This window comes from Thunnus thynnus, chromosome 8 (genome assembly GCF_963924715.1).
Source record: "Thunnus thynnus chromosome 8, fThuThy2.1, whole genome shotgun sequence".
Taxonomy (NCBI): domain Eukaryota; kingdom Metazoa; phylum Chordata; class Actinopteri; order Scombriformes; family Scombridae; genus Thunnus; species Thunnus thynnus.
This window is the reverse complement of record NC_089524.1, coordinates 24,419,736-24,432,894: the sequence shown is the minus strand read 5'-3', so window position 1 is coordinate 24,432,894 and position 13,159 is coordinate 24,419,736. Positions and strand designations below refer to the sequence as shown.

At 42.0% G+C, this 13,159-nt stretch overlaps 1 protein-coding gene across 4 annotated transcripts in view; it reads right to left on the bottom strand.

Moving 5' to 3' along the window:
- The window catches only part of ncanb (neurocan b), a 186,784-nt gene that overhangs the window by 28,161 nt on the left and 145,464 nt on the right, over window positions 1-13,159 (bottom strand). For all 4 annotated transcript variants that reach the window (XM_067597343.1, XM_067597346.1, XM_067597344.1 and 1 more), the window contains one exon: window positions 11,034-11,147. In XM_067597343.1, the coding sequence (XP_067453444.1) occupies window positions 11,034-11,147 (114 nt within the window). The remainder of the gene's footprint in view (window positions 1-11,033; window positions 11,148-13,159) is intronic.

The following is a 13,159-nucleotide window of genomic DNA, read 5'->3' as shown; positions in this document are numbered from 1 at the left end:
GAAAGAAAAGGAGAGATCAAAAATAAACAGGCATGTTTTCTCCCCCTCAGATCTTCAGCCTAGTCTCTGCTGATTTATTCTCCCACTCGCTGACAGCGAGGCTCAAAGCTCGACATCACATCAACCTCTTCAAATATTTAGACATTATTCAAGTCGTCTTCTTTTTCCCCGTTTTCCCTCTGTCAGTGTGGGAGAGGTAGGGGGTACGTTGCAGCGATTAATATTCCCACAGACTTTAGTGAACGGCAGTTAGGAAAGAAAAGGCCATACACTTCCAGCTGACTGATTGGGTCGTTTATCCACATCACCAAGTGATATTTCTGCCGCTCGGCTTTTTTAGATCCCCTGGATGATGAAACGGTGTGTGTGTGTGTGTGTGTGTGTGTGTTTGCATGTGCGAGTGTGTGCATGTGTGGGTGTGTGCTGCCATTTTGCTTCCTCCCTGTGTGATTCTTTGAAGGCTGACAGCTCAGTGTGCCATTTGCAAGAGGGCAGATGACAGCGGTCCAGAGTGAGAAGAAGTAAGCGAGAGAGCATGAGGGGGGTGAGAGACATCTAGAAAGACAGAGAGAGAGAGAGAGAGAGGGAGATGAGGGACAATCTGCTAATGGCCAGAGACAAAAGGTGAGAACGTGGCTGTGGAATTATTAATGGTTAGTACGAGTGTGGTGTTGATTAATGGAACAGCCTAACAGTGTGATTCTCACAATTAGAAGTAATGGATGTTACAGTAAAACAGCTACAGAGTGCAAAACATGAATGACTGATGCCGGTCTGAACGCTCATGCTGCATAATTAGCCCATAGATACGTCTTTTAGGATTGATGCTGATGGAGGACGCCGAGGTGAGAGTGAGGGCATCGCAGGCCTTTACAGTAAATACTGCAGGCAGAAATCACACAGCGTACACACACTGTGTTCAGTTTGTGTGAGCGGACTAAAATGTGTAATTAGTGTCAGGTGATGACGGCACACACAAAGACGCACACAGTGGTCACACATATTCATGCATGTCTGCGTCCTCCGCTGTATTTTTTTAGAAAGAGTGGGCAGGTAATGGTCTATCAGTGTGTATCTGATGTAAGGTACAAACATGACCTACTACAGGTGTGCCTTCATCATGCCTGCAGAGAGCAGCTCACAGTTTGTAGTTAGTAAGAAAAAGGGTAAAAACTTCAAACAGTTCACGCAATGTGGGCAATTTGTCTGTATTTTCAAGGATATCATATGTTAACAACGGTTCTTTTTGACCAAACAATCGCAGGAACTAAGGAGCTGCAGGAATAAAAATCCATTTAACATATTTGTGTTTGTATTTCCTCTAGAGTCTGTGTGATAAATCAGCTGGGCTGTATTGGTGTATATGTTGGTCGATAAAGAATTCAAATATGTCTGTGACATCTGTGATCAAGGCTCATTGAACAGCTTTTTAGCGAGCCTCGCCCGTCTAACCAATCAGAGGAGGCCAAAGTCAGGGGTGGGAGCTCATGGCTGTCAATCAATATGTGAATACACTTCTGGCCTACTACTCCTTTTGTACGGAGGCTCCAAGCTAGCATTAGCTAATGGAAGACATTGCTATGGCTTACTCACAGGCTAGCAAGATACCGATACCTGCAATCAAAGAGCTCATGAGACGAGGATGCAGGTAAAGGTGTGCAAGAGAGCAGGGAGAGCTGGATTTCCAGAACTTGCATATTGTAGCTTTATTATTAATAATCCCATTTAAACAATTAAGAAAAAATGTTAATTGTCTGTTGCAAACTTTCTCCGTGCTTTTTTCTAGACCACAGTAGTTATCTTGTCCTAATATTGACACTAACATCAACCACTGTTTGCTGGCAAGTCTGACTGAATTCAGTACACTTGTGTGTCATAATTAGGGGTGGGTGATTTGGCAAAAAGATCATATAAGATTTTTTTCAGGCAGGATCACATAAAGACATAAAATTACATTAAAACACAAACAGTTCCATAAATAAATAAGAACAGTTGTGCAAAGCTGCATTAAAAAGTAGTGACAGTCTATTTGGCCTTGTTTAAATTGATACTGCAGTGAGAAACCAAACTAACAGTACAACCAAACTAATTTCACAGCTGAAAAACAGTTGATGTTGTGTAGAAGCATTAGTGTGATGTTTCGGATAACTAGCAGGATGTGCACCATTAAAAAAAGGTATCAACACAGTACACCAGAGCGGACATCACGTTAGCTTGCAGCATGACAGAAGTTAGTGTTGCCAGTTAGCAGACAAGCTAACCGCTAAACGGTGACATTTACCTGCAGCTCAGCTGTCAGTTTAACAGGTGAGCTTCATAGCAGGACATTAAAAATGCTGTAGATTTCACCAGCAGATTGGAGATGTGTTACGAGGCACTCGCCATGTTGGTTCTGTTACCTGTAAGCCTCCTGCTGGCAGACTGCGCTCCGTCACAGAGCTGAACTGATACAGAGTGCACTGTAGCATGATACTGATCATGTCTCTGTAAAGGCAGATCGTAGAGATATTTCAATCGTTCACCATCTAATATCGTTGTATCACACACCCCTAATCATAACTCTACCTAGATACAGAAGTTCCTCAGCCTTTGGAAAGTAGTACCCCGGAAACAGGCAGTTTGGTGGAAACTGGAACAAGGTTTCTGGTAGAAATTCAAATTCCTCAGTTCCTGAAAAGATTGCTGGAAAAGCTCCTGTGCTAGAAATGAATCACCACAAAAATGAAATGAATAACAAAAAGAGGAAAGGAAAAGGAAAACTCTAGCACAGATCAACGTGATGTTTTACACTTCTCCATCAGAAACGTTCATGAATGCACAACAGAGGAACACCGACTCTTTTCTCTCCCTCCATCTCTTTTCCTCTTTTCATCTATTGTAATACCTGCTCTGGTGCCTCCTTTTTTTTTCTCCTTTCTTCATTGTTTCTTTCTCTTCTGCCTGAACCTCCTTCCAGTCAGGGGAAGAGAATGACAGTTGCTTCAGGAACACTCTCTAATTAAGCACCCTGAATGAGAATAAATTACCCCTCATCTCTCCAGTTTTCCTGTTTGGAGAAAGAACCGGCAAGTGTTGAGCACAAAAGCATATGGAGCGAGAGAGATGCCTTGCTGTTATTCTATTTGAATAGCCTCTGCCATGCTTATGCAAAACTTGAGGGATATTTTATACGTGTACCTGCCTGTAAGTGTGTTTTACGAGTGTGCAGGAATGCCTCCTGCTGTACAGTATAATGAATGTGTTTGTGCACCTGCGTTTCTGTCAATATGTGTTTCTTTCTTCAGGAGAGTGCTGTGGGGGAGATAAACCAAGAGGCTCTCTTCTAAATTTTGCAACGTACCCCTCTTGACATGTTATTAGGCCACATGAATCATCATTAGCATTAATCGCATCTAAAGACCCGGAGGATGCACAAAAATTAATTTTGAGTGAAGCTTTCTGCTGAGTCTCTACTTTAGACAGCAGCAGAATAGCCAGGGACAGAGCGGAGAGGCATTGTTGCCGTCCCTCGATATGCCCTGTTGAAAACAGCAAAGTTGGCGAACTCGTCATCCTTCTCAGCCTTTCTGTCAACTCTGAAAAACCATGCTGAGTCACAAAACCACCCACTCCAAGAACAATAAAAAGTAAACAAAGAACTACTGAATGTAGCATCAAACTGTTACTTGTGCACGACAAGTTCAGCCAAAGTGCTCAGTGTAGCTTAACAAGAGTGTAGAGATGAGATAAGCTCAGAGTGACATATATTATTGTCAAAACGGAGTGTAAGAATAGAGCCAAGAAGCAACGATAAGATGAGGGAAAAATGACATGACACCTGTGAGGGTCAAAACCTGGTCTGAACCAGGATCAGTAGAAACTGTTTTAAATAAATATTGTAAGATTGTTCAGGCTACTACACTATGGCTGCATTTACACCAACATTTAACATGTGATCTGTATCTAGATAATGATATCCAATCAGTGGGTCTTTGTGGTTATAACTGGTACTAAAATGCATTCTCATTTTCTCAGTTGTGCACGCGCTGTGATCAGGTGGAGCTAGCAGACTTGTCAATAAACATGGCATGCCCCAGGTCATGGGAAGCAATGCCGTGGATGGATGTCATTCGTTTTTTGTGAGGAAAGCCACCACTACTACTTAAAGATTTTAGGGGGCATGCTAAAGCTAGCTGGAAGAAGCGGAGCTAAGTGACCTTTCAACTTACTGGGTGGATTTTTTTCTCATGAATGTGGTCACGCTGTACAGATTGCATTGACACCTGGCTGAGATCCAATGATCCTGACTACCTCCAAACGCGGTCTGGCTGATCTGACCCCATTCTGATCCCAATGCGTTCTGAGTGCATTTATTCCTTGCATTAACACCTCTTCTTCCTTATCCAGATAAGTTATCCGCATATAGATTGTAGGTTAATACCAGGTGTAAATAGGGTATTTATCTCCATTCAAAAAATACAGTTACCTGAAAATGATGATTCTAAATCTTGTCTGACAGGACATCCTACCTTTAAATATCTGACCGCTTTTTGTGCTGTTGTTATATTCGAGTCCCTTTTTGTCTGAATTTTGATGCAAAACTGTTCAATTAAAACCTGACCCAATTACCAGACAAGAATGGCAATATTACAGTGTTCCAGAAAAACCTGGAGCATGTTCAATGCTTTCTATGCCATTAGAGCACGGCAACTGCAATGTGCTTAAGGTGGGTAGGATTAAGCCACTAATGTAATTCACTGGCACTGATCATTGGCTTGGATGTAAATTGTGTGAAGCAGAATCGTCTAATATGAACGTACTGAAACTCTTTGTGATGGGTTGTTTTAAAAGGGCTGCTAAAACCAGAGGATACTCAATACGCCCACGATTTCTGTAATGTGCAAACATCGTTCAATATTTACTCCTATTGACTCTGAATTACAAGTAAAGTGCCTTCACTGTAAGCATGAAAGCATATATGCGTGAAAGAAAAGGAAGAATATGAAAAGGAGTGAGTGTGAGTGAGATGGCGATAAAAAAGCGTGCTGTGTCAGAGTGACTGAAGGACTGCATCTGGTGCTTTTTCTGAAGTACTTCTCACCGCTGTTAGTCAGCTCAGTCTGCTCTCCTCCTCATTAGTCTCAGTGTGCAGGCTACACTACATCGTTTGCTGCCTGTTTCCAATCTGCAGCACTGGTGTTGCTGTTGGCGCCGACGTTCTCAAACTCTTCGTATCTGTCTGCCCCAGATACACCCAGCGTCCTCTTTGGGGGGAAAGTTGTGCTCTACTTTGCTTTAGCTTCCCTGTAACGCTGTCTAGTTTTTGTTTTCCTGTCAAATGGAACATTTGTATTGTGTGTGTGTGTGTGTGTATGAAAATGTTAGTGGTTTCTGGTAGAATGCCTTGAACAATTTAACGTACTGGATTTATACTGGTTTCAATAGATAGCTAGGGTGTTTAATGGTCTTACTGCAGTTTCTGTTGGCTGCAAACCTCACCAACATACATTACTTCTGGGGTAAACTCATCAATATGCTCGCCTGTGTGTTAGCCTTTGCATGCTGCACAAGACAACAGCTGTGCAGCCTACTGGGGTTGTAGCTCTTCTCTCCAAAAAACAAAAGTTACAAAAAAAAAATAGCGGAATAAATATTTATAATTTAACGTATGGAAGCAGGGCGAGGAACAGCCTCTCTGTGAGTTTAGGGCGGCAGCAAACACATTGCTCACAGATAACCAAGCAGCAGCCACTTTGGGATTAATTAGCTGCAATCCCTTTTAACACTGGCTTTTTGTTTTCAATTTGTAGATTATTCATTCTGTTAGGAAACATAAAAAGGGAGACAGCGAGAGGAAGAATGATAACGTGGACTGGATTATTGTTTTATTTGTAACTACGAATTATTACACCTCCACCGTGGCCCTGAGAGCTTAACGCACTGAAATTTAGGACACACGTAAATAGAGAAAACACAAGCAAATGAATAAAACATCTTCATCAATTTGATAACACGTGCAGCATTTAGAAAACGTGCTGCAAATACAGACAACAAAACAGAAGTGTTTCCAGAGGACACATAAAAGTGATGAACAGGTCATGGACATGTGATCCCAATGTTAAAATCAACCAAAACCAGTTACATTTTAGCTCATTTTCCAGCACCACTGACAGATGGCCGACTTCAGTAACGTCATGAGTCACAAACTGTGGCAACAACAAGCATGTCCATACGTGCTCATCACTTTTATGTGTCCTCTGGAAACACTTCTGTTGTGTTGTCTGAATTTGCGATGCATTTTCTAAACGCTGTGCATGTGTTGTCAAATTGATGAAAATGTTTTCTCTATTTGCATGTGTTTTCTTAAGTTGCAGTGTGTTGAACTCTCAGGGCCACGGAACACCTCATTGTAATTTCACTGTTTGGAGTGTTAAGTGTTCGATTGCCAGCTAAGCTGCTGCTGAATAAATAGAGAGGAAAAAAAATCTCTGATTTTGGAAGAGTATAAGGGTAGGTAGATGGAATTTTGTTTGTTTGTGTGTTTGTGTGCCAGCAAAGAGGGAAAGAAACAGAGGAAATGTGGAAGTGTAAGGTGTGTTTGTGTGTGCTTTTGTACTGCTATCTTTGAGAGGACAAATCTGAGCTTCAGAGCTTGAGAGTAAGGACATTTTTGTAAAGTTTTTGGCAGGTGTACACTTCCTCAAAGGGCTGTTTTAGGGTTAAGACTTTGTTCCAAGGTGAAGGTTCAGATAAGAGTTAGTGTTAGGCACTTTATGTAGAGTAACTGTGATTGCTATATTTAGGTACTAGTGCATTATGTCAATGAGGGTCCTCACAAGTAGAAACCTATGTGTATGTGTGCGTCTATGCTTATGTGAAAGATCTGAGCTGAAAGATCTATGACTTCACAACTCTAAGAAAAGCATCGCACAAACATCCACACACACACACACACACACACACTCACTTGAAAAAGGCAGATGTGGCCCTTAGAGACACACTGACACAGATGCACTCACACAGTGACACACACACAAACGCACGCACGCACACACACACACACACACACTCAGAGAGCGTGACAAAGCCTCCTGCGGTGCATCAGGGATGAGAGGCACAAAAAGATGCAAGAAGTGCAAGAGTGACAGCAGAAAAGGTGGGGAGAGAAAAGAAAAAAAGCCGACATGAAACAGAGGTGTCTACAGTAGCAGAATAGCAAAGCAACAAATCCATACTCTCACACGTACATGTCGTGGCGTTTTCCTCCCTAGAAAGACTGAAGGGAAAGGAATTACAGAGTGAACGACGGACACGAAGACGGAAGGAAGGAAAGAAGCAGATGAGAAGAAACCAGCTAATGGCTTCTGCATCACTTTTCTCACCAGTCAGGCTGAGGAAGATTTGGTTTCTTTCTCCACTGATTAAGCAGTAAGCCAAAAAAAAAAAAAAAAGCAGGACAGACTCAACAATCAGCTTCAGTGCCGGGATGAGAGAGAGAAACAACTGACTGATGTCTTTGTTACTATAATCATGACTGCGTATTCTTTTCAACAAACATCCATTCATTAAAGATAACTGATTAAAAAACATAACTGCAGGATGGATTCAATGCTTTTGCATGTCTGTAACAGTAGCGTTGATTATCAAAATTACAAAAAAAACATAATCAATCTCTTAAGCTGTAGAGTTTCAAAGTGTGTTCCAGACAAAGACGGCTATAAATGAACTCTGCAAATAACAACAAAAACAAAAACTTTGAGAGCCAAAAATGTCGAACATAATTGTAGAAATTGCAGAATAACAAGCCATTTCTTCCTCTCTCTCAGTACATTGAATGGAGGACTTCAGCCCTGTCAACTTACTATTATTGACTCTCAGATGTGATCACCATGGTAACAGGCCAGAAGGAGCCAGCAGCAGAATGGATCTACCCACCATCCGAGGCTGTTAGCTAACAACGCATACACCTGAACATGCACAAACACACACACACACTGAAGTACACACAGCAAATGAGACAGAGAGAACTGGACCACTTTAGCGAGACAGGGACCAATTGGATGACATTTAAATGGATAGAAACCTCGGCGGAACGAATGAGTTCATTTCCACTGTTCATGTCGCGGTTCAGACCTCCCTCTGGATATCAAACTGAGATCACACTGAAATGGCAGAGCGACGCCTGTTGCGAATTGTACTTTTCACAGCTGAATCCTATATTTGAGCAAACGCGGAGCAGTGAGAGATAAAAGCGACAGGAAAACAGAGACTTTAGATTTACACAATCAGACCTGCTGCTCCCAATCAGCCATGAAGGCAGGAGCTCAGCAGGAGAGGAAACGTACACAGGGCTCCAGTGCATGTCAAACCACAGGCACAGTGTGGTGATGTGTGCGTGTTTGTGAAAGAGGAGAGAGAAAAGACTGCTACCTTGCACATGGAATACTGAAGACTGCTAAAATCAGAGCTTAGAGTCTGTTACATAAACTCTACATATTAAAGTCTGATCAATATTATAGTTCAATTTCTTGCCCTGATTTGAAGAATCTGTACATTATGAGATCTAACCTGCCTGAAGTTAAAGCGCAGTTTAAAACAGTGTCACATAAAAATTAAAATATACTCACTGTGTTTGTTTGTTTATGATCTGCACCACAGGAAGTGCATGAATATTAATAAGGTAACCATAACCACAGGGAAATCACAAAAAGCAGTTACCAAAGTAGCGACTGCTGTGGTGAAGGAGCAGAAAGGGAAGCTAAAGACGGGTGACAAATTAAAGGAAAAACCAACATAAAGTGTCTTAGTAAGGTGTTGGGCCACCATATGACACCAGAACAGCTTCAATGCGCCTTGGCAAGTCTCTGAACTCTACTGGAGGGATGAACACCATTCTTCTAAAGGATATTCCCTCGTTTGGTGTTTTAATGATGGTGGTGGAGAGCACTGTCTAACACATCAGTCAGAATCAACTGGGCCTGCTCAGCTTTTTTATACATGCCACAGAGCATGATTGGATGTTAATTGCTTAATTGTACCATGCAGTGCACCTGTGTAGAAGCATCTGCATTCGTTAAGTTTCTCCACTCGTTTACTCAGGTTTTTCCTTTAATTTGTTAGCCATCTGTAATAGTTAAAGAGAGTCTGAAATTACTACTAGTATTGCACTCCAGCAGTTTAGTCTTGCACTTCCCTAAAGTTGGTGGACTTGGAAGAGACATTTTTATAAAAAGAATCAAATCTGAAGAGATATCCTGCCTTTTAGTCGTAACAAAGTTCCAAAATTACACACGAAAGGCAAGAAAAGACAAAGATTATAGAAAAGTCTGAGAAAATAAACATATTTCCAGACACACGCACTTTCCCCTCTTTACTCTCCAGTTGATCATCATGTGACCTGTCAGATTGATCTCAAGATCCTTGGTGGCGTCCAGACTCCCAGGCTGGGAACCACAGGGTTTGACGGTTAAGCAACAGATGTTACAAAGGCAATGAACTGGATGAGGAAAGGAGCAGCTTTTCCACAAAGCAACTCAAGTAGAAATATGTGTGCTGGTGTGCCAAACTACTGTAGTTCAGCCAACAAGGAGAAGAGCAAAGATAATTTGCGCCTTTTTTTTTTTTTTTGCTCTGCAACCATTTTTTCCCCAGAGCCTGCCAAAACTAGTGTAGTGTCTGCAGCATTTCAAATTTCCTGCTTTACACTTCGCCTTCACTCTCTATTGATTACTCTGTCCTCAAAGTCCCAGATCCGACCAGACCAGAGAAGTAAAAAGCAGGCAGAGAGACACTGGAAGCAAGACAGATAGACAAAAAAGTAAAAGTCACAGCTCTTCTGAGGGTTGAGGTCGAAGGTCGAGCTGGACCGGGAGACTTTATGGATTTGTGTAATTCAGTGCAGATTTCTATCCTCCCCTCCTCCTCTCCCCTGATCTCTCGCTCATCTCCTCCAGTTCACTAAAATGTCTCCTTCCATACAATCTCACATCCTCTATGTCCCTCCAACAATCTTTGCTTTCCTCCTTTGAAATTTAATTGTGCTATTTGCATAATTCAGTCGTTGCGTTGTTAGTTAGAAAGGAAACTCTTAATTCACACTATTTCCCTGTGCCTTTAACATACACAACAGACTCTTTATTTGGGGTTTTGATCAAAATAAAAAAATTGGGTGTTCATTTTGATAATTAAAAAAAAAAAAATCACACAAATACAAAAGTAGTTTTTAGTTAAACCATATATTGTTTTTTAGAGTGACTCTGGAGAATAATTAGCAGCTCATTTGACATTTTCCCTCATTTTCCACTGCCAATGTTATAAGACCTTGTTTTCTTTAAACTGCAGTGACCGACATCTCCTCACAGCCCCCTTTATGGGGACATAAAGTCTGGGTGAAAATGTGTTACACCAACCAGGTTTCCCTTAAAACTGATTGAAAAACAAAAAAAACAATCAACCTGAATGTTTACAACAGCTGTAGGTATTCCTCAGTGTTTTGCACTGACATGTCAGCCATGTTTTCATGTAACATGCATTTTGTGAACAGCCTTCTTCACGGCCCCCACCCTCTCAAGGGAATTCCCGTAATGAGAGACGAAAACCAGCTGGACGCAGGTGTTCTGTACAAACTCGATACATTATTCCACGGGGCTCCCCTCTCCCTCTCCGCTCCCTCCCTCCTCCACCTCTTTGTCTACACATCCTCATCCTTCCTTCTCCACCGCCTCCTCCATCTTCATTTACACATCCTCATTAGCTTTCTGTCTCTCCATCTCCTTCGCTCTCCACCTCTGTTTCCACATCCTGCTCCTCTAGCCTCATCTTATTCTGTTTACACTCCTCTCCTCCAGTTCTCCCTCTTCATCTTGATACTGCTCTCCACCTTCTTTGTCTCATCCTTTTCTTCCTTTTCTTCCTTTGCTGCCTTGTTTATCTTTTGCTCCTCATACAACTCTCAAAAATGTCCTCCTCATTCTCCTCTCTGTTATCACCCATCACACATCCCTTTGTGAACTGAACTAATGAGTAAAATGAAATGTTTTCGTGCACATTGTTACCTTTCTCACAAGTGGCTCCGCCGTAGCTGGGGAGACAAAGACACACAAAGGAGTTGATCTCGTCGATGCAGGTTCCTCCATTCTGGCATGGATTAGACTGGCAGTCATCAATGTCTGGAGACAGAGAAGGGGGGGGGGGGGGGAGAGAGAGAGAGAGAGAGGGTGAGCCAGGTTAAGTACAAACACACACATAACACTCTCAGCACTTTCCGTATGGCTACTTTTTAAACTACCTGCCACAGCTCGTTACTGAACAAACCTCAGAGAGATCAAACTTTTGGAGAGATTAGAGGTGTTTCTGAAAAAGTTATAATTAAAGCGAATTGATTGAACTTCATCAGTGAGCGGGGTTCGGGATGCACTGAAGCGCATGATGCTAATTGCAATGTGTTTGCAGGACGTGCTGCAGTTCTGCTGTCAAAACTGAGCCGCAAGAGTGAGGGAGAGTATGAAGTGGGGTGTGAGGTAAAGAGAGAGAGAAAGAAAGAGAGAGATTCAGCATCAGCATCAACATCGCCCTCACATAAATGCTAGTAGCTACAAAAACTGTACATAAATCCATTTTAATATGAGCAGTAGTGACCAAAACGATCACCATCACAGTCTGACACCATCCCTTAGATGTAATGCCAAAATCAAGTCTAAATGTTTGCGCACAATGTGCACACTCACATGCAAATGCACGCATATACATTTCATAGAGGTGATGCAGGGGTGAGAGTTCTCATTCAGTTGAAAAATAGTAACTGTATTGCTCTTGCTGATCTAGGCCTGGGGGCAAAATCATTAAAACTGCAACTGGTATCCCACAATCCTCTGCCATCACAACAACTCCCTGGGGGCCTTGGCAAGAGGTCACTAGAGAGGAGTGGAGGGGGTTATAGAGAAGCAAGGCAGGAGAGGGTCCGGAAAGTGAAGACAGATGAGGGGATAGTGAGATGCTCTAGAAATATGCGAGAAAATATGAAGGAGAGGCGCTGAAAACAATGGTGGGGGGGGAGGAAGACAGAGCAGAGGCGATATGATGCTGTGAGTCTGGAAAGTTGGCAAGTTTCAGGGTTGGATTACAGGGGCTTTGCAGGCAGACAGTGTTTGGATGAAACAGCGTGACAGCTTCATTGCTGGTGCCCCACTTTGAGCTGACTGATATCAAAGGCTGAATTTGATGCAGGAGGTAGAGACCCAGCCAGAGATGTCATTTGTAGTCGTTTAGTGTATGGCCGTATATCCATGTATGAGTGTCTCTGTCTGTCTGTCTTGTGATGAGGTGGAAAAATGACAATATAAGAAGAGAACAAAATACAAACGAGGGATAGCAAGAGAGCAAACACATCCCACATCGCCACAGGAAATGATAATAGGTTTTAAGTCTGAAGGCCAAAATTTTAGTGGTAGCAAAAGCAAAAGCTTAGTCGGTTTTAAGCTTTAGAAGAGCTCAGATACAGGCCTCTAGAATGAAGCCAGTAATATTTTTGGAATGCAAGCGGGTGTTTATAGACTTAAAAAATATTGGTTAAACTGACTGAAAAGGAAGCACTGATTAATAACAATGAACTGCATCAGGTGTTTTGTACCAGCCATTTAAGCTTCTGGCGTCAAGTCACAGAAACTTGTCAGTGAAAATTATACTGCAGGAGCAAAGGTATGATGACATAAAAGCATAAATATTTTTCTCTGCGTTGTGAAAATACAGAGCTTCTCTACTTCTATGTATTAAAAAAAAACAAACATAAATTCAAGTAACATTTTGCACAGAACATTTGACACTGTATAATTTCTGAATTGCCCTATTTTCAGTGAAGACAACCAATACAGCCTGACTGAACAGAATAATGTGACCCAAAAAAAAAAGTGGCATATTAAATTTGAGTACATGAAAAACAAGTCCGTGAATGAACCTCTGTGGTACTCCAGTAATTGAAATAACTCTGCATGATGGATGATAGACACAGAACATATCCCTTCTTCTACACTGTGAACCAACAGATGAGCAGGTTGCCAGTACAGCTGTTTTTAAAAAAAGCCTAATGTGAGCCGGCATCTGGCCTCATTAAGCACTGTAGCACTGGGGCAAAGAGTCAAAGAACCTCTTAGATTTTAGGAGCGCAGCGGTCAATAAAGTACAG